The 21,186-nt window shown below is 42.8% G+C and overlaps 1 protein-coding gene across 2 annotated transcripts in view; it reads right to left on the bottom strand.

Moving 5' to 3' along the window:
- Positions 1-14,071: 14,071 nt before the first annotated feature.
- The window catches only part of leprotl1 (leptin receptor overlapping transcript like 1), a 7,872-nt gene continuing 757 nt past the window's right edge, over positions 14,072-21,186 (bottom strand). The window contains exons 3-6 of one of the 2 annotated variants that reach the window (XM_071204595.1): positions 18,403-18,478; positions 17,159-17,345; positions 16,497-16,609; positions 14,072-16,220 (exon numbers count right to left, since the gene is read on the bottom strand). In XM_071204595.1, coding sequence (XP_071060696.1) covers positions 16,217-16,220; positions 16,497-16,609; positions 17,159-17,345; positions 18,403-18,478 — 380 coding nt within the window. In that variant the 3' untranslated portion in view covers positions 14,072-16,216. Of the gene's footprint in view, positions 16,221-16,451; positions 16,610-17,158; positions 17,346-18,402; positions 18,479-21,186 lie in introns of those variants that run through there. The other variant, XM_034092322.2, reaches the window with a different exon arrangement.

Here is a 21,186-nt window from a genome sequence, read left to right as displayed (position 1 = left end):
CAGAGTGGATGACGTAGAATGCATTCTATGATTTGACAGCCCAATGACTTTGCAAATAACACCCATTTTGAAGTTTACTTTTAATTTTTTTTTCACTGTCCCGAAATAGTCCCAGACAAAATAGATTTGTGTCCCAGTAGGAATTTGTATGGGCATCGGGACATCGTTAATTGCGAGCTCTGCTCCCCATTTTATTTTGAGTTGTGCATTGTTATTTGTGCTTGAGAAACATTCCACTTGAACTTTATATTTTAATGAACTTAGTAGTAAATATTGTCCTATATTTCTTTCCGATTTCACAGCTGCCTGGGCCTAGCAGCAAGAACCTCCACCTGTGCCTGCACCCAGGTCAAGATCTACCGTGGCTCAACGGCCTTCCCCAGAGCCACCACCACCAAGGACCAGCATCACTACAGCAGCCTCCACCTCCATCTGTGCCTGCCACAAGATTAAGATACACCTCGGTACAAAGGCCTCCACCACAGCCATCACGATCAACCCAGCCAGCAAAGAAGTCTCGCCGAGCACACCTCCCTCCCGCCGACACAGCCACCAGCAGCCCATGCACCAGGGCTCTCGACTAACTTTTTTCCCCATCCTCCCGGAACCGTCCCGAAATACAATATAAGCCGTCCCGAAATTAATGTGGACCGTCCCGAATTTAAAATGTTAGTTTTTCTACATTATCATGAGTTAAAATCATTCAAAGTGACCTTTAACATAAATAAAACATCATACAAATCATTAGATGATAATTCATCAACCTTTTTATTTGAGTAAATCATTCAATCACAGAAACAAAGGCCAAATATATTTAAACAAACACACAAATGAGAAAATTACTCATCCAATTAACAAAAAAATGCAACACTGTCCTGAAGACAGAACCCAGAGTAACCACTAACCAGGATGAGAGTCTGTAACACAGTCAGGAGACCTTTACGAACGGCCCCGCCCCCTCGCACACAGACGGGACAGAGATCTCGTCTGGATTGGAAAGCTCAAAAATACATCACAGACGCATGTTGTAGTCTTATTGCATATTAGAAACGGAGTCGGTGAAACTAAAACTGCGATATAATGTGTATGTAGCAATAATACATATGACTTATATTTTTTAAATGTCTCCAGTACCGATAACAAGTCCGATAACGTCGGAGCTTAACGTTACCACTGTCTTTAATAATTCCGGCCCGGGGCCCGTTTAACACCGGGGCTCGGTACCCATCCCTACCTGGGGAGAGGCAGCATATTGCTAAGGACTAAATACGATGGAGAGTTCTCTTCTCGGCCTTATTACCCATAGGGGATGAAGAGGAGTAAGTAAATAAAGAGGCCGGCGCTCCAGGGTCTGGTTCTGCTGTGCGTTTTTGTGATGTAACGGTAAAACATTTCAGAATTCCTCCACGGGATGCCATGGTACATCACTCAACCCGCGAACAGAACATAGCTAGACCCGCACATTTGCGGGCACAGCCAGCTGTAGCTACGTGTGTGTATTTCGAGGGTTTCTGAATGTTTTGTGCGTGTGTGTTTATCATGGTGTTTATGTTGACAAGGAGGTTTAATAACTGTGTGCTACACAAAACGTGCAGTCGGTTTCATTTTCATCGCCGTTTGTAGTAGAGTTAGCAGGGTATTTTTATTTTAACTCGTCCCAAAATTATTTTGTATCCTCCCGACACTATTTTTCTACGACGGGACGTCCTTATGCTCGAGCCCTGCCATGCACCATCACCCCCACCGACACAGCAGCCAGACCCACTGTCTTGGAAGACAGACAAAGACCATGGCACTGCTCCCCCTGTCTTTACATTTAGAATGAATACTTGGTTGAGAAAGTTCTGATATTGTCAGGTTTCGTACGGTCATTAAAAACCTGGAAAAGTCATGGAATGTAATATTTTTCCCAAAGTTTTTGAAAAGTCATGGAAATATAACTAAAGTTGCATCAAATATAATTTATATGTTATCTAATCGCCGAAATAGTAATAATATAATGATAATAAATACTGTATCGTATAATGAAACGTAAAATGGCAACTGTGGCAGTATTTCGCTGGTGAGAGATGTTTACAATCACGCCCTCTAGTCTACAGGAGCTACTATTTGATATAAAGATGCCAGGGAAGTGCAGTTTCAACAATGTATGGCTTCTAAAGAATAAGTACCAATTGTGGTTATCAAAAGACATTGACCCAAGACGTGCTAAATGCAAACTGTGTTGTAACATATTCGAATATGGGCGAGGCACCGCATGCTAGCCACATGAAAGAGTCATTTAAAATCACTGATGAAAAAGTGTATGAACCTTTAGAGCTTTAGAAGACTCACTTTGGTCTTCCCTGGTGCAGTACTTCTTTAGCATGTTGATATGACACTCTGGTAGGACGTCTGCGGTCAGGTGTTTGAATGACGTAGTTTGTTTCACCGAGCTTCTTATCTACAACATAAGGACCAGCAAATTTAGTAGACAGAGCAGAGCCAGGTACAGGCAATATAACCAACACCTTGTCACCTGGCTGAAACAAGCGTGCTACCGCCTTCTGGTCGTAGCGTTTCTTCATGTTCCCCTGGGTAGAGGTCAAAGCTTCCCTAGCCAAGGAGCAAGCACGATTTAGACGATCCTTAAGTTTGGCGACATACTCCGGGATACTGCAAACTGTTTTCGTAGGCATGATCAAATGCTCTTTAAGAACCCTTAAAGGACCTCTGACCTCATGTCCAAACACTAGCTCAGCAGGACTAAAACCTAGAGACTCCTGAACAGCTTCACGGGCAGCAAATAACACTAAAGGAACACCGTCATCCCAATCTTTATGAGACTCATGGCAATGTTTTCTTAACATGCATTTCATAGTCTGGTGAAACCTCTCTAATGCCCCCTGACTTTCAGGATGATATGGGCTGGATGTCACATGCTTGATACCTAAGGTGTCCCGGACGAGCCCCCATTTGTTACGTCCCCACTAAGGTCTAGGGGACCTGGAGACAATAACGTACAACCAATAATTATGAGAGAGTCAGAGTAAACGTTGACAAAAGGTTTATTCCTTGTAACCTATCATATAATACAATTAAACAGAAACACTCTGTTTGTGAGGAGGAGGAGGAGTCAAAGGATTGTGCCAAACAAAAGAAACAGAACCAGGCCTATCTCTACAACTATCCTTTGAAACCAAACTCAAACCCTCACTAACTAACTACAAAGAATTTGACAAAACAATATACAGGGGTGGCAACAATCCGCTTACCTAGTGTGTCCAAACAATAGTTAGCTGGGTGGTGAGAAATGTACAGGGTACCCCAGACTTACCTAACTCCTCCACCTCTCAACACACACATTAACAAAGTTCAGAGTATTCAAATAGCTTTAGTTGCTAAACACAGCCGTGTTCCTTCCTCAGCAACAGGCCCAGAGTGAGAGAGAGAAGACTTCCTGGGTGCCTCCTTTATGGTCGGCCCTGGTTGCTGATAGGCCAGCTGAGGGTGAGAGGATCCAATCAGCCATCAGACTCAGGTGCACAGGCAGATACCGATCAGCTGCTGATTAGCTGTGCAGAAGACAGGGAGAAGAGAGAAACACAGGAGGGAAGGAAAACCACACATGTACAGCCTGCCTGGCACGTAACACTGTATTGTAAATATTGAGATTTTACAGTTTCTTATGTTAACATAAATAGTTGGTTGAAAAAAAAAGTTCTAATGCTCAATTTGTATTTGTACACATCACATGAACCTCAGTATGGAATATGAAGTCATGAATCAGTCCTGATGTAACTTTTCTGTGGTGAAAGTAGAGTGATGGAACTATTTTACTCCAAATTCTAATTTACACATTTTCATTATAGACATGAACAACACATGTATATAGGCCTATAGTGTAATTCATATATTTCACTACTTTTGTGAACCAAAAACGTTGGTAAACCAAATCTGAAACACCAAAATAAAATGGATGACATGAGTACATCTGTGTTTTCCAAAAATCTGATTTCTAAGCTAAGCATCTCAAAAGACAGTGCTCTAAGGTGAGTGACATTGCATTTCTAGCAAGACCAGAGACTGATCATTTTGATATGTTACACCCGGTTACACCATGCCATGTTATAAGAAGTACTTTTAAAAGGTGATTTAAGGAGACAAATACCCTTCACTTCAGTAAGATAAGGTAAGGTGATTTTATTTTAAAAGACAATGAAGGCAGGTTATATTGATTGATATATTTATTATATTGAAAGCCAAATTAATACATAGTCCCCTGAAGCTGGAATAACGTACAATTTACAGCCTCACAATGTCAGGAACTTTTCATCTACAGATTGCTTTGGTCTGGTTTTGCTCTTCACTGATTGGTTACTGAGACTTTGAACTCAAACGGACCTCCCCGTTTATTCGCGCGTAGTTTCGCGCGAATAAACGGACCTCCCCGTTAATCCGCGCGAAACTACGCGCGAATAAACGCGCGAATTGTGGCGCAAAGGGCGTTCCATAGAGGTGTCACCCACGGTGGCGGCCGCTACGGTGGTAGAGGGCCCCCCTCCAGAGGCGGCCGCTGCTGCTGACAGCAACGCTGCTCCTGAGCAGTCGGCGGTGGCGCGCGATGTGCCGTCGCGGGCGGGGGCGCGCTGTACAGCGCGGTTCTGCTGCTGTGCCCGGCTTGCGGTGCGGTGGTGTTGCACAGAGTGTGGGTGATTATGTCCAGGAAAATGAGGTGGTGGTTTTGTGTGATGCAGAAGAAAAGGGTGATGGGAGAAAAAAAGATAAAAAAACAAATACAACTGGTGAAAAAAACCCTGGAATAATCAATGAACCACAAGATGATTTGGCAAAAGAAAATGTAGGCACAGGTGAAGTCAGTAAAACACAGGAGGAAGATAGGGAAACACATTTGGAGAAAACAAGAGAGGAGAGGAAAACATGGGGTGAGCAGGTGGAGGTTGCTGAAATGGAGGAAGAGGAGGTTGCAACAGAAATGACAAATAAGAAAAAGACTGCTACAAAACGCAGGAGAAGTAAAAAGGATGTACCAACCGTTGCAAAAAGCATTAAAGTAGTGAGTGAGGGAAAGGAAGAAAGAGAGCAAGAACAGGCGGATGAGAGTTGGGATGATTGTGTGTCTGACAGCAGTGATGTGCCAGGTTTTATGAGCAGTAGCCAACAAAGAAAAATGTACTCGGCCGAAATGATAAAAAATTACCTGGTGCAGACAAAAAACCAACATAATGTGATCATAGAACAATATTTCCCAGATTTGTCCGTTTTGTGTGCCTCAGCAAGACTCCACATGAGCCGGAAAGAGCAGTCTGTCCTGGATGAGCTGGAAATATACAGACTAAAAAGAATTGTTACAAAAGTGAGGAAGCAAATGGGCAGCGTTGATTTTAAAAACCTCGATGTCTGTGTTTAATTTATTTGTTTTTATTTTTGCTTTTAACATCTCACTCGAAATGGACACTTTTAGAGTGGGAAGTTTAAATGTAAATGGAGCCAGAGAGGAAAGAAAGAGGGCTTTAATATTTCAGACTGCAAAAATAAAACATATCGATGTCCTCTTTTTACAAGAGACGCACAGCGACGTTTTTAATGAGACGGACTGGAGAAAGGAGTGGGAGGGGGAAGTCATGATTTTAAGCCACAACACCTCTCTTAGTGGGGGGGTGGGCTTCCTCCTCTCCAAGTCTTTTAGTCCTGTCTCTCTGGAGGTCGAGCATTTTATCAATGGGAGGTTGCTTTTAATAAAAGCACGGTTTGACCTTTTTACAGCTGTTTTTGTGAATGTGTATGCTCCAACAAACGGTGCAGAGAGGAAGCTGTTTTTACTCAAAGTTAACGATGTTTTAAACGGTTGTGCCACGGAGGATTTTTTATTCTTGGGTGGGGATTTTAATTGTACAGAAAATGCATCCTTGGATCGCAACCATGCAGAGCCGCATCCAGCTTCCCAGCATGCTCTGAGGCAGCTGGTCCACTCCCACGGCCTGGTGGATGTATGGAGAAGGATGCACGCAGACACCAGGCAGCACACCTGGTCCCACATCAGAGAGGATAGAATCTCATCAGCTAGACTAGATCGTTTTTATTGTTTTAAGCATCATTTTAATATTTTTAAAATGTGCAGCATATCATATGCTGGTTTTACGGATCACTCTTTGCTTTTATGTAATGTTTTTATTAGAAATGTTTTACCCAGAAGTGCATATTGGCATTTTAACTCGGTTTTAACATTTGATAAACATTTTAAAGAGGCCCTTATTTATTTCTGGAGTGTTTTTAGGCAGAGGAAGGGAGATTTTAGCAGTCTTAGGCAGTGGTGGGACCATGGTAAGACTGAGATAAGATTGCTCTGCCAACAGCACACCCTCAATGTCACACAAGACATCATTAGATCTATGAAAGACCTGGAGAGTGATATCGTGGAACTAGAAACAATAAGTGAAACCACAGGAGATCGAGGATATATTGAAATCCTCAAAGAGAAAAAAATGGCTTTAGCCAACCTGCTGGACGTTAAAGTTCAGGGTGCACTAGTCAGGTCCCGGTTCCTCAACACCAACGAGATGGATGCTCCCACTAGCTTCTTCTTCGGCCTGGAGAAGAAGAATGGGCAGAGGCGAGTGATCCACTCACTGCTGTCAGACACAGGGCAGGAAATAACAGAGCCAAGCCAGATCAGGAGGCGAGCTGTGAGCTTTTATTCCACCCTCTACACAAGCGAGTATGAGGAGGGGGAAACTCTGTCCGAGGGGTTCTGCAAAGAACTACCTCAGGTCTCCGAGGAGACCAACTCACAGCTCGAAGGGCCGTTAACGATCCAGGAGCTGCAGACCGCCCTGCAAGGCATGCAGGGACGGCGGGCTCCTGGTATCGATGGCCTCTCCGTAGAGTTTTATAAAGCCTACTGGGACGTCTTGTCACATGACATTTTAGACGTTTTTAATGAAAGTCTGGCCTCTGGCTCGATGCCGATGTCCTGCAGGAGAGCGGTGATCACGCTGCTACCAAAAAAAGGAAACCTGCAGGACATCAAAAACTGGCGCCCTGTGTCTCTGCTGTGTGTGGATTACAAACTTCTGTCCAAGCCTTTGGCCACCAGGCTGGGGAGGGCTGTGGAGCAGGTCATCCACCGGGACCAGACCTACTGTGTGCCCGGCAGGTCCATGGTGGACAATGTCCACCTGATTCGAGATGTTTTGGAGGTCTCCAGCTCATTGGGCATTGATACTGGTCTGATTTCTCTAGATCAGGAAAAGGCTTTCGACCGCGTTGAGCACAGCTTCCTCTGGAAAGTAATGGAGAAGTTTGGGTTCAGCGCTGGTTTCATAGCCAAGATCAAGGTGTTGTACAATAAGATTGAGGGTGTGCTGAAGTTCAACGGTGGGCTGTGTGCTGCGTTTAGAGTGTGTAGAGGGGTCCGACAGGGCTGTGCTCTGTCTGGCATGCTCTATGCACTCTCCCTAGAACCCCTTCTCAACAAAATACGCTCCAAACTGCAAGGGCTGTTTTTACCTGGTTTTAGTGGAGGCATGGTTTTATCAGCATATGCGGATGACATCATTGTTTTTATTAGAGACCAAAAAGAGACAGACATTTTAGTTAACATCGTGAGGGATTTTAGTTCAGCATCGGCAGCGAGGGTGAATTGGAAGAAAAGTGAGGCCCTCGCTGTCGGTGAGTGGAGTGGCGGTCTCCCAGTTCTTCCCCAGAACATGCTATGGAAGAAAGATGGGCTAAAGTACCTGGGTGTGTTCCTGGGTAATAACAGCATAGTCCTGAGGAACTGGGAGGACGTCATAGCAAAGATAGAGGGACAGCTGTCCAAGTGGAGGTGGCTGCTCCCTCTTTTAAAGGTAGAGTGTTGGTTTTAAACAACCTTGTGGCATCCCAACTGTGGCACCGTCTCACCTGTGTGGACCCTCCCTCGGGCTTACTAGCCCAAATACAAAAGAAGTTGGTGGATTTCTTTTGGGAGGGTCTACACTGGGTGCCACAGGGGGTGCTGTTTTTATCTAGAGAGGAGGGGGGACAGGGCCTGATCCACCTGGCCAGCCGAACAGCCACTTTTAGGATACAGTTGTTACAGAGGTATCTGACTGGCCCGGCTGATTTGGTGTGGAGAGATGTGAGCAGCTGCATTCTCCGACGCGTGAGTAACCTGGGGCTGGATGCTGCTCTGTCTTTAACTGATTTAAACATTTTAAAGTTAAGTGGGCTACCTCCTTTTTATCAGGGTGTTTTTAAATCTTGGGCCCTTTTTAACCATGCAAGGTGTCCAAGGACTGACTCTCTGTACTGGTTGTTGAGGGAGCCTCTCATTCACAGAGCCAGGTTGGACGTCAGCAGCAGCGAAACACCCGGCCTGACGGTGGCGCTGTGCCGATCCAGGACCCTGTGCCTTCAGCAGCTGGTGGATGCAGTGGGGCCGGAGCTGAGCGATGCCCGGGCCTTGGGCTCTCTGCTGGGTCTGCACTCTGTCCGGGTGGCCGAGAGGATCCTGCAACTATGGAGCCAGATCCTCTGCCCTGATGACAAAAGACTTTTAAGGAGCTATGGACAGGGAAGAGCCAAGCCGGACCCAGCAGACCCTTTCCCGGAGATCTACTTGAGCCCAGGGCTTTGCACAAGTTTTTAAGACATAGGTTTTAATGTACTATTTTAAGTGATTCGTTCATTTTTTTGCTCAATGAAGCACTTTATTGATCGAATGTATAACTGATCATATGTAAATAAAGTGTTTTTGCAAAAGTCTTCTTCTTCTTCTTCTTCTTCTTCTTCTTCTTCTTCTTCTTCTTCTTCTTCTTCTTCTTCTTCTTCTTCTTCTTCTTCTTCTTCTTCCTTCTTCTTCTTCTTCTTCTTCTTCTTCTTCTTCTTCTTTCTTCTTCTTCTTCTCTTCTTCTTCTTCTTTCTTCTTCTTCTTCTTCGCTTTATTTTTAATTACGAGTCGCAACCACATGGAGGCATTATCGCCTGTGACATCACTTACGCTAGCCAGAATGGGATTTGGGATTTGTATCTTTGTAGTCGCGTATTTTTCATAGTCTTATATTTCAAACAGTTTTACGACAAAATGTGACTTTTTTGACGTGGAACTTATTGTTTAAGATTGACAAACATCATATGTGGTAGTTCGTGGCACATTCAAACGGGATCAAAAGATACGTTTTCTCTCTCCATTGAATTCAATGTACATTTTTCGCTTCCGGGGTCCCTGGGCCGGAAGTAGAATGGGCGTGACTTCGCCTCAAGGATTCAGGCTCATAGATATATGTTCAGGCTGACCTGAAGAACGGAAGCATTTTCTCTATGGTTAGTTTCGTCCTGGTTGATCATGTGGTCTCTAGCAGGGCTCTGATTGGTCCTCTGAGATCTGGTGGGCAAAACACATGGAGTAAATGAAGTGGATTATAAAGGAACATATCACTGCTGTCATGTTCATAATAAAAGAAAAAAGAGCGTTGTACCAACCTGATACAGCATGAATCAAAAGAAGACATTTCCTGCTATGTTATTATGTTTTGCAAAGTGTTCCACTGTTAAAACAGTACGTGTGATTACATTAGAGTCAATCTGATATCAGAAGAAAATTATCTCACCTTTTGACTTTCTGTATAAATACAGGAACAGTATGGTATTACTTTGATCACTTACCTGATACATTTAGGTAGATTTTATTGCTTTCCTTTACAAGATACAAAGAGTAAAATGTGTTTTCTTTTTGTCGAAAACCGTATTATACATTGACCAACGCATGTTGTTTGGAGAGTTACATCGGTAGATTTGTCTAGAATGAGTAGAAAAAAGTATGAAAATTGTATAATTACCTTGAGCTTGTCCACGGTAAAGTAAATTCAGAGCTGAAATACGTATGAAACTAAATCAGACATTATCAAACTGACAGAAATATATATTAACTCAGGCATTTAAAACGTTTTATCAATGGCAATTAAAACTGGAAACGTACTCACAGAAAAAACCCCGTAGACAGAGCAAAGTGTGTCCCATCTTCACATCCAACACTGATAATCTGCTTCTGAGAAATTCTACTTTGTGCAAATAGAAAGACTGAAACTGCAGCATAACTGGCAGAAATGATAAGGGAGAACCCTAGAATCCATGGAATATCAGAGGGGGGAGGAACACACAAACTATCGTTGTACGCGGACGATGTGATATTATATATTAGTGATCCTCTAACCTCAATTCCAACCCTATGGAGTTGCCTGGATGAGTTTGGTGAAGTGTCAGGGTATAAAGTTAATGAATCCAAATCGGAGGCTATGATGTTAGTGGGTGATTGGCCATCTCAATTAGACAAGGAGGTTTCATTTAAATGGTCAGCACAAGGCTTCAGGTATCTGGGAATCATTATCACTCCAAATACTTCACAGTTATACAAGGAAAATTATGGTAGATTAATAACGGAAATAAAATTAGATATGGCTAGATGGGAGATTCTCCCACATTCATTATTTGGTAGAATTGACACTGTAAGAATGAATATACCATCCATCCATCCATCCATCTTCTCCCGCTTATCCGTGGTCGGGTCTCGGGGGTAGCAGTTCCAGCAGAGAGCCCCAAACGTTCCTTTCCCTCATCAACCAGCTCTGACTGGGGGGTCCCAAGGCGCTCCCAGGCCAGCGAAGAGATATCATCCCTCCACCTGGTCCTAGGTCTACCCCTTGGTCTCTTCCCAGCTGGACGTGCCTGGAACACCTCCCTAGGGAGGCGCCCAGGTGGCATCCTAACTAGGTGCCCGAACCACCTCAACTGGCTCCTTTCGACGCGAAGGAGGAGCGACTCAACTCCGAGTCCCTCCCGGATGACCGAACTTCTCACCTTATCCCTAAGGGAGACGCCAGCCACCCGGCGGAGGGAAACCCATCTCGGCCGCTTGTATCCGCGATCTCGTTCTTTCGGTCATGACCCATCCTTCATGACCAGAGGTGAGGGTAGGAACGAAAATGGCCCGGTAGACAGAGAGCTTTGCCTTCTGGCTCAGCTCCCTTTTCGTCACTAACGGTGCGGTAAAGCGACTGCAGTACCGCTCCCACTGCTCCGACTCTCCGGCCCATCTCACGCTCCATTGTTCCCATCACTCGAGAATGAATATACTTCCCAGATTATTATATCTGTTCAGTCTCTCCCCCTCTATGTTCCAGTCTCGGTCTTTAAAATGATAGACAAGTTGATTTCCACATTTATATGGCAAAAGAAGAAGCCTAGGATTAAATTGAAGCTGTTAACATATTCAAAGAATGAAGGAGGCCTCAATCTTCCCAATTTGAAGTTGTACTACTGGGCAGCACAACTGTGTGGTATGGTTGAATGGCTTACACAAAATGGGGGAGACGACTTGGTTGGAATTAGAGAAGGAATCAGAATGCCTCTTGAGATGCTGCCATTTCTGGGACAAAAGAGCTGGAGGAAACTTGGGGGTAGAGAATGAATGGATGAAGTGCACCCAAAAAGTGTGGTCAATAGTGAGAAGAAAAGTGGAAGCACCGCTAACAATTTCAAGGTGATGGAGATTGCAAAGAATGGGGACTTAGGCGAAGTAAACTGGATACAGGATTTAGGAATTGGGCGCGGAAAGGACTTATTATAATAGACCAAATGTTGAGGGTGACATTTTTTGTTCATTTAAACAATTACAAGATACATTTGGCTTAGGTTTCTCATGATTCTATATGATACTTGCAATTGAGAAATTATGTAATGTCACACAGAGAATGGAACACACTTAAGCGAACACCCTCTTCCATAGAGTTGTTACTAATAAGGATTATGAAAGAAAGAGTGTCACAAAAATGGTATCACAAATATACAAAAGTCTGCAAGGACACATGTCAGGGAATACTTTGGATCTTAAGGAACAATGGGAGATGCAGATGAATGTTATTATTGATGACGACTCGTGGGAAGATGGGTGTGAAAGGGGACATAAAATAACAAATAGCCCTTCGTGGAAAGAATTTAATTGGAAAATAAAAACGAGATATTTTAGGACTCCTCTTATTGTTTCAAAATATAACGGAGCGTTAACAAATTTGTTTTGGAGGGACTGTGAACAGATTGGAGATTGGGACTGCCGAAGCTGAAGTCATTCTGGGAAGGGATTCGTACAGAAATATTGGCCATCTTGCATATTAGCTCACCACGAGACGCACGATATTACATTTTAGGAGTAATCCCAGAAGGGGCTATGGATAGACAAAGGGTTATTTGCTGCGTTTCCTTCTCTTGGTTGCAAGAAAGACGATAACGACATCTTGGCTTAACCCCACTGCCACCCACCCACCGTCAGGGCGAGACACGCTACTGACGGTGTTGATGTGTTTGTAATAGATGGACTCCAGTAATTGATCATTTTGGGGTACAATTGTGAAAAGGTGCAGTGACGATATAAGGTTGGACTTGAACTAAGTCTATCAATCATCAATGTTTATCTATATAGCCCAATATCACAAATGTTACATTTGTCTCAGTGGACTTCACAGTGTGTACAGAATATCAGTATGACAATACGACACCCTCTGTCCTTAGACCCTCTGTCCTTAGACCCTCTGTCCTTAACCTCTGTCCTTAGACCCTCTGTCCTCAGACCCTCTGTCCTCAGACCCTCTGTCCTCAGACCCTCTGTCCTTAGACCCTCTGTCCTCAGACCCTCTATCCTCAGACCCTCTGTCCTTAGACCCTCTGTCCTTAGACCCTCTGTCCTCAGACCCTCAACATTGTACAAGGAAACACTTCCAAAGAAAACCCAGTTTAAAGGGAAAAATGGGAGAAACCTCAGGGAGAGCAGCAGAGGAGGGATCCCTCTCCCAGGACGGACAGACGTGCAATAGATGCCGTGTGTAAATCGAAAAGATAATACATTTGCAACATAGGTAGTCCAGATGTTTGGAAATGCATGTGTGTATAATAGGAAGACGAATCCACGAGGATATCCATCCAGGACCGATGATCCAGACCACACGCCACGACTCAAGATCCAGCGCTCGCGATCCAGGACACAGGACCGCAGTCTAGTTTATTCAAATGTATTTGTGTGTTGCCGATTCCACTATTCTCTCATTCCTCTTTGTTGGATGTAACTTTTACCATGATGTATATCTGTGTTTGGCCGAAGTGTAAGTAATGTTTTGTTTGTTTTTCTATCTCAACAATGTAAAATGTATCTGCAGGTTGAATAAAAAATGTGTTCAAAAAAAGACACTGCAGCATACGAAGAGCAATCAGGAACCACAGAGAAACAAATGCAATGTAATGGAAACGAAAGTTGTGATTTAACTTCTTCACACGGTCAGGGCTTCCTTCCCTTTTACACTAAGCTCACACACTGAAGCACGTTTTAACACGGCACGTTGTTTGCACCTTGGTTTTAGATATCCTCTAATGATGAACAGAGATAAGGTGTTAGCATATCCTTGATGCTTCTCTAAAGGCTGCTGCATAAAGTCTTTCCAGAAGAAATAAAGTGCACACAGTTTTAAAGAAGGAGATACAATTGCAGGCGTCATTCTCACTTTATAATCCGTGGCCTTCTCACCAATATTTGATATGAAAATGTGTGCAACAGCTTTAAAACCAAAATAGTTGAAACGCAGCGATGGAGTGTTATGGAGGAATTCAAGTTTAAGTTTAGAAACAACCTGCACAGGAAGTCTCTCATAGTCTCTTTACCAGAAGTGAATGTGAAGAGAGACGAAGTCCAGCCCCCTCCTCGAGATGGACTCTGCTTTAAGGGAGCAACATTTCATATCTATATCATCAGTAATAAAGCAATCATTTCAATACAGAAAATATGCTTTTTCTAGGTGCAACATTTGATCCAGAGTCGAACAAAGATTATGTTAATTCCATAAAAATGGTCGACATAAATAAAACCACGACACTTCAGTAGCTGTGTGGTTTTAAATGTGGTGGGTGTCAAAATGGAAAGCTTCCACTTCCATGCGTCAGTGCTAAGCTAAGGAAGTGAACCGTAAGCAGTCGAGTGTTTAGTTATACTAGTCTTTCCTGTGGAGTGTCATGCTGTGAGTGTAGTCATTCAAAGGAGAGGATGTTCAAAATGGCGTTTATTTAAAAAAAAAAAAACAAAAGAAGACCACCATGCTGACTTCTGCCTACTGCACAGAAACATCGTAGATAGAAAATGGCGTTGGACATTCGTTGACACAAAGCTCCTTATTAAAATAAATAAATACAATATCCTCCCCGAATCAGTTTCTCTTCACAGGAACACAGAGAAACCCGTCCCACCGCCACACACCAGAACAAAGTCAGAACATTTAGCTTAAGCTCCACACAGTGTCATACAGACGTTAAGCATCAGATTCAGTGTCACGTAACAATTACACACACATGTCAGTCGTGCTCAATGTTCACTAACGTAGGTAAATATAACTGGAAAGGAAAAAGCTGCCGTGGTTATTCCGGTGCTTTTATACAATCAGTGCCTTCACTGAGGGGGTGACCTCTGGGAGAGTCACGTCACAGAATAAATATATATATTAAAGAGGAGTGTTACAGTAATGCCGAATTGTAGTCCCAGGGCCAGTTAGCATTTTATTAGCCGTGGGATTCCTCTGCAGATTTCCAAAGCTTTTCTCATAGAATTTGTTACTTATTTGAGAAATAATGAGGTTGAATTAAGAGTTGTACTTGTTGTTCTTCCTTAGATATTGCATGCAGATGAGAAGACAGGTATTGTCATGTCTGTGCTTCAAGTATAGTACCGCGAGGCGATTAGCTTAGCATAAAGCTAGTAAACAGCTATCAAATTATTATGTGTACACCAGCTATCAACATTTCTACGGTTTATTGATAAGGACATTGAGATACAGTAATGCCAAATGTTGTTTGTGCTATAACTATGTATTGACAAACAACTGTTTATCGTGAAAGCTAATACAAATCCCTCTATCACTTGTCATTTTTGCAAACAGTTTTTTCTTTGTAGCAGGATTGGAAATCTGTGCATGCACGGTAAAACAATAACAACAACAAATCTGGGCTGGCCTACAACACATAAAAACAAAATCAAATGTTCATTTTGACATTATGGACACAATACAAATTCTCGTCAGTCATCAGTCCTTATTTAAATTAAATAAAAGTGTCTTCCAGAGGCACGTATTCAAACTGAACCAGCCCAAAATGAAAATGTGCGACCCGTTACCCTCCATTAAACAAGGAAGGACCCTAACCGCCTTGTTTATCTTCCTAATGCGGTGACAGGAGAGCTGCACCTGCCAACTTATTCCACACATGTCTTTCCCACGGAGAACATGGAAATCATAAACCATGAGAAATGCTGGTGTGAGGAAATGTGCGACAAATCTGGATGTGCTTCTAGAGAGAGGAAAGTACACTGAGCAGAGACGCCGGATGCTTTTCTTTTAAAGGGTCGTGTTTAAAGCTTAGCGGCCGTCAGTGATTGGTTATAAGTCGGCCGGTTCTTAGCTTGGCTCAGTTTCACTCGCTGTCCTCGGGGTAATCCTCACTATACGCTAGCCGTGGCTTCTCGGGTTTTCTCCACCTGACATTAGAGTGAGGAAACAGCTATGCAGATTAACTCGTGAATATTTAAGCAGCCTGGGAAGTCACCTCGTCGGTTTAATTGGATCTCTGCGGCGGTGCTGAGGCTGTTTAACCAAATCCTCTCGTCGAAGTCTAACGTCTACTTGTGTCGTGTGGCGACAGCTTATGACTTTTGTGGATTGCAGAAATTAAAATGTTTCAACGTGTAATGCCAACATGGTCCCAAAGAAATAAAGAGAACAGAATAACGTGTGACAGGGTGTAGAGATGAGAAGGGTTGCTAGCGGTAACAGTCTAAAACACACACTGAGCTTCTAGACGTTCACAGCTTAGCGATCGTAGCATTACATTAGCACAAAGCTAACTTAAATCCGCACTCTATTAGAGGAATATCACAGTTTAAGTGACAAACGATATTTTAGTTTTAATCAAATTCGACACAAATGGAAATAGAGCTTTTCCTCAGCACGACTGGTGTACTCTGAGTTGATGTGATGCAGATGTTCTGTCAGTTTTCTGCAACTCACACTTAGACTGGTGTCGGAAAAGCTTTTCCAGAGGGTCTCCTACATCGAGAAAGGTGTGTCCCTTTGGTCAGATTAAGTCTTATTCCACATTATTTTAACATATTTGTTCACAGATAAAACAAGCAGTTGTTCACCAGCGCTCATCAGCTAAACGAAACACAGAGATGGAGAAAAGATTAACAAGAGCAAAACTAAAAGTACAAATCCAACTGTAAGTCAGCATTCCCCATCGTGTGTCAGTTCCACATGAAGCAGGCGGAAGAGAAACTAAGTATTGCACTGGTTTGGTGTGAGTCAATGGATGGGCAGTCATCTTATAAATAACAACAACAAGAACCAAACAGTTTTTACCATAATAATAATATATAATATATAATAATAATTGTAATGCTAATAAAAACAGTGCAGACTCGGCTGGTTTACCACTGCTGCCAGCTGAAGTCGTCGTTGGATCCGAACACGATGAAGAAGCCCAGGATGGTGCTGAAGATCACCATGTTCCCCGTTAGCACGAGCGCACACGCCCCCCAGGCGATCTGAGGACAGACGCATCGATAATTCACGTTAACAAATGCTGCGCTGAATGCTGCCAGGCTTCAGCGCATATTGAGGGCAAAATCTACCGGGTTCAACAGCAAGAGTTCACAGAATCACTTCCACGCTGTTGTTGTGTTCAGAGTGAGACAGCGGCTAAATGCTAATCATGCCAAACTGCAGCCGGTACCCCCTCCTTCTCTCAGGGCTTCTCCGTCTTGGCCAACGTGTTTTCTTACAGTCATTTTTGTTAATTCACGATCTGGTTTGACTGTTTTTCCCTCAATGGGATAGGGCTGTTTGTATATCACGTAGTCCTGTTGTGTTATAAAGTAAGACTTATCTTAAAATGGAAAAAGTTCTTGAAGGTTTCGAGTAAATTGGGGTCATGTTTAATTTAACAACTTAAATCACCCAGTTACACTCTGTACATGTTTATGAGGTGTTTTGTGAGTCATTTCTTTACCCGACTGCATGTGGAGTGAGCAGAGGACTAGATAGAAATACAGCAGTACTATTGTGAAATGCACTGAGGGGCTTCTGTGACTTACTACTGCAGCTCTGGCGAAGATGATGGGCAGGCCGAAGGCTGAGATGACGATGCCCGTCGTGAGGAAGAGGGCCAGCTCTTTGCAGGCGTTGCTGGCCGAGTCTGTGTCGTCCACCACCCTCCGAGAGATGCAGTACGGGATGGGGGACAGGATGTAGAAGAACAGGAGGAACAAAGGCCAGTATTTACTGTAGAAAGAGGGAAAAAACATAAGTTAGTCATTTAAAGGTGGGGTAGGTAAGAATGGAGAAACCAGCTCGAGTGCGCTAGAATTAGAAAATACACAACCGGAGAAAATCTGCCCTTTCCTCTCAGAGCCCCGCCTCCAACACACACGAACGAGCACATGACCAATGAGGGCACGAGATAAGTGTGTGCCCAGATGGAAGGCTGACAGGCAGGTAGGCCATCCAGTTACTTTAGCTGGGCCGGCTCAGATGATTGGTCGTGCTTTTTACAGCGCCACGGCTTCCACAGATGAATTTTGTATGTATTTATTGTCAAAGCATTTAATGTATTCATTGCTATCGGGACGTTAAGAGCATTCCATGGAATATAACAAGTGTATCTGCAGAGAATTACCACCCCACCTTTAAGTGGACATTATGAACACGAACAATCCGAGAGGAATGCGTCTCGAAAGTGGTGGTACATATATTTGTAATAAAAGTGCTGAGGAAAACTGGAACAAAGATGGTGACTGTCTGCAGAAGATTACCAAACAAAAGCCTTCAAATTGTGAAAATGTGCCGGAATAATTTGTTTATCAAAGCTTGTATATTTCAACAATACTGCCATCATTTTGATCACTATAATTGTGATATTATTTGTTTTACTGTTCCCTCTCTACCTCAGGGTTATCCACCATAAATATAAAATGAAGGACACAACTACATGAACAGCTAGATATTAGAATATCATTTCAAAGTGCCGTACAATTCAAACAAACAACACATTATATAGTGCATTGAAAACAGTTATATTGGAGCCCCAGGCAGGTTAATCCGACCGTGCTCCACACCTGCATCGCAAGCTGTAAACCTATGATGGGATCACCCAGAGTGCATGTGTGTGAGTGCCAAGTGTGAAAGAGCTCCCCCAAACACACACACACAACACACACACACACACACACACACACACACACACACACACACACACACACACACACACACACACACACACCACACACACACACACACACACACACACACCACACACATGGTGTGTGATGGTGATACTTACTCGTACACAGGGAGGGCGCATCCTAGCATGAGGAACATGAGGCCGATGGCCCCCCCGAAGGATAGGCTGATGAGAGCTAAGAGCAGAGAGGAAGAGGGGAGGGTATTAAGCATGTCACTACCCTGCAGACTACAAAGTCATTACAACTAGCTGCACCTTTACACATCAATAATCAAAATCAAAACATATCATATATATTACTCTGAAATGTGCTAATCTGCATAATGAGTACTGAGTATACCAAAAGTCTGAACAAACAAAAATTGTTTCGATGCTTATACTTTTGTACTTTTACTTGAGAAACATTTGCAAGAGTAGATATACTATAGATGACCATTACATGTATGTATGATCTGTATGTGTAATGTGTATTTGTAAAGCGCTTTGAGAGTCATTGATAAAGCGCTATAATAAATATAAGGATTATTATTATTATTATACTCTGGTACAAGTAAAATTCCTGCATTGCAAAAGTCTAGTAGATCTAATTTGACTAAAGTACAAGATCTGAGTACTTCTTCCACATCTGCAAGTACCTCAACATTGTACTTCCAATACTTGAGTACATGTACTATATTACTATCCACCACCACTGCCATCACATCCTTGCAGCTTCTCATGTGATGAATCAGCTGATTTAACGTGTAACAGCTTGATTTGCAGTCTAAGCCGGGTCATTAGGGACTGTGTTAAACTCTGGGAGCATTACAGTGAGTTTACATGCTGGTTTATCAGAACATAATCCCGGCAGATCACTGCAGAAAGCACAGCATCTCAATCAAGCTAGGGTGCAGCTAGCATTAGCATTATAACGGTATCTACCTAACCGCGTTATTACACTGTTACAAGAGGAGGGGGAATACAATACACCATCGTTATGTAACATGACATAGCTGCTTGAGTGTCAAATAACGTTGTTGTGCATTTCATTCTGTTGCATTGTGGCAAATGAATAAAGGCTAAAATGCTAATGATTCTGCTGCATGGATGTATCAAGAGAACTGGATACCCCGTTCATTGCTATGAGAGTTACTCAGTAGCGCGTGAAGCTCAAAATAAAGGGACAGTAGATTCAGAAAGTACCCGGATCATCAGGGGACACGGGCCCATTGAGCATGCGCAGTTGAGTTTCCCCTTAACCCCGCCTCCTATACCCATGCTCTTGGCTCAGTAACATTAATTGAAAGAGAAAATAACTCTGCATTCAGTATTAAATAGAAATATAATAATACAATAACCAATAACTCACCTTAACTTGTTCTGAGTTTTTTTTTATGAAATGTTCTAGTTCATGTTCAAAAAGTATATTTTCCTTGTAAAGAAAACGTGTTTTTGGATTTGTTTAAAATGTTTATGAATGTAATTGTACATTTCAAATCAAATCAAGTTTTATTTATATAGCACATTTATAAATGATTTTTGGTCGAGCCATTACATAATAGAATTAGCCTACAGTAGAGACACTTTACAACAACACAGATTGTTCAGAATATCAGTATGAGAAAAACGACACCCTCTGTCCTTAGACCCTCTGTCCTTAGACCCTCACATCGTACAAGGAAAAACTTCCAGAGAAAACCCACAGTTTAAAGGGAACATGGGAGAAACCTCAGGGAGAGCAACAGAGGAGGGATCCCTCTCCCAGGACGGACAGACGTGCAATAGATGCCGTGTAAATCGAAGAGATAATACATTTTACAGCATATAGACCGAATGTTAGGAAATGCATGTGTCTGTAATGAGAAGATGAATCCACGAGGAGGTCAGCTACAATCCTGAGGAAGCCATCAGGGAAGCAGCATGACGAGACCCAAGGCAGGACCGCAGAGACAGGTTCAGCCACGACGGCCACGACCCGTATGTATATATTATTTATGTAAGATGTCGCAATTGTACAAAGCTTTGGCAATACTGTATGTCATTATGGTCATGCTAATAAAGCTATTTCAAGTTTTAGTTGTATCATTGTTTTGTTGTTTAATGGTTCTCTGATCCAACCCTTTTTGTTGGTTTTTGGATATCCTCGTGGATTCATCTTCCTATTATACACACATGCATTTCCAAACATTTGGACTACCTATGTTGCAAATGTATTATCTTTTCAATTTACACACGGCATCTATTGCACGTCTGTCCGTCCTGGGAGAGGGATCCCTCCTCTGTTGCTCTCCCTGAGGTTTCTCCCATTTTTCCCTTTAAACTGGGTTTTCTTTGGAAGTTTTTCCTTGTACGATGTGAGGGTCTAAGGACAGAGGGTGTCGTATTGTCATACTGATATTCTGTACACACTGTGAAGACCACTGAGACAAATGTAACATTTGTGATATTGGGCTATATAAATAAACATTGATTGATTGATTGATTGATTTTAACTTTTTAGTTTTTATTTCTGTTCCTTCCTATTTTTACTCATTGTTACTGTTATGTATATTGTCTTGCTCTGTAAAGCATTTTGGGCTGCATCGTGCATGCAAGGTGCTAGATAAATTAAGTGTATTATTATTATTATTATTATTATTATTATTATTATTATATTATTATTATTATTATAAGAGTACTTTGGGCCAACATGACGTCGCGGCCGTTGTAGTACCACCATTTGGCCACTACGCCATTCAAACATTCGGCTTCAACGGCCGGCTTGGCATGCTACACCGGCCCTGCTGCTACTCCTTCTTCGCTACAGTTAGCTAGCTGGACGTGGAAAACGCATCCATCTTTCTACAGGATGATGGGTCAAAGTGGCGTTAACTGAGCCGGAATGTAGAGGCTTTCTAGAGGGAA

This window comes from Pseudochaenichthys georgianus, chromosome 10 (genome assembly GCF_902827115.2).
Source record: "Pseudochaenichthys georgianus chromosome 10, fPseGeo1.2, whole genome shotgun sequence".
Classification (NCBI taxonomy): Eukaryota; Metazoa; Chordata; class Actinopteri; order Perciformes; family Channichthyidae; genus Pseudochaenichthys; species Pseudochaenichthys georgianus.
This window is presented reverse-complemented; position numbering and strand designations above follow the sequence as displayed.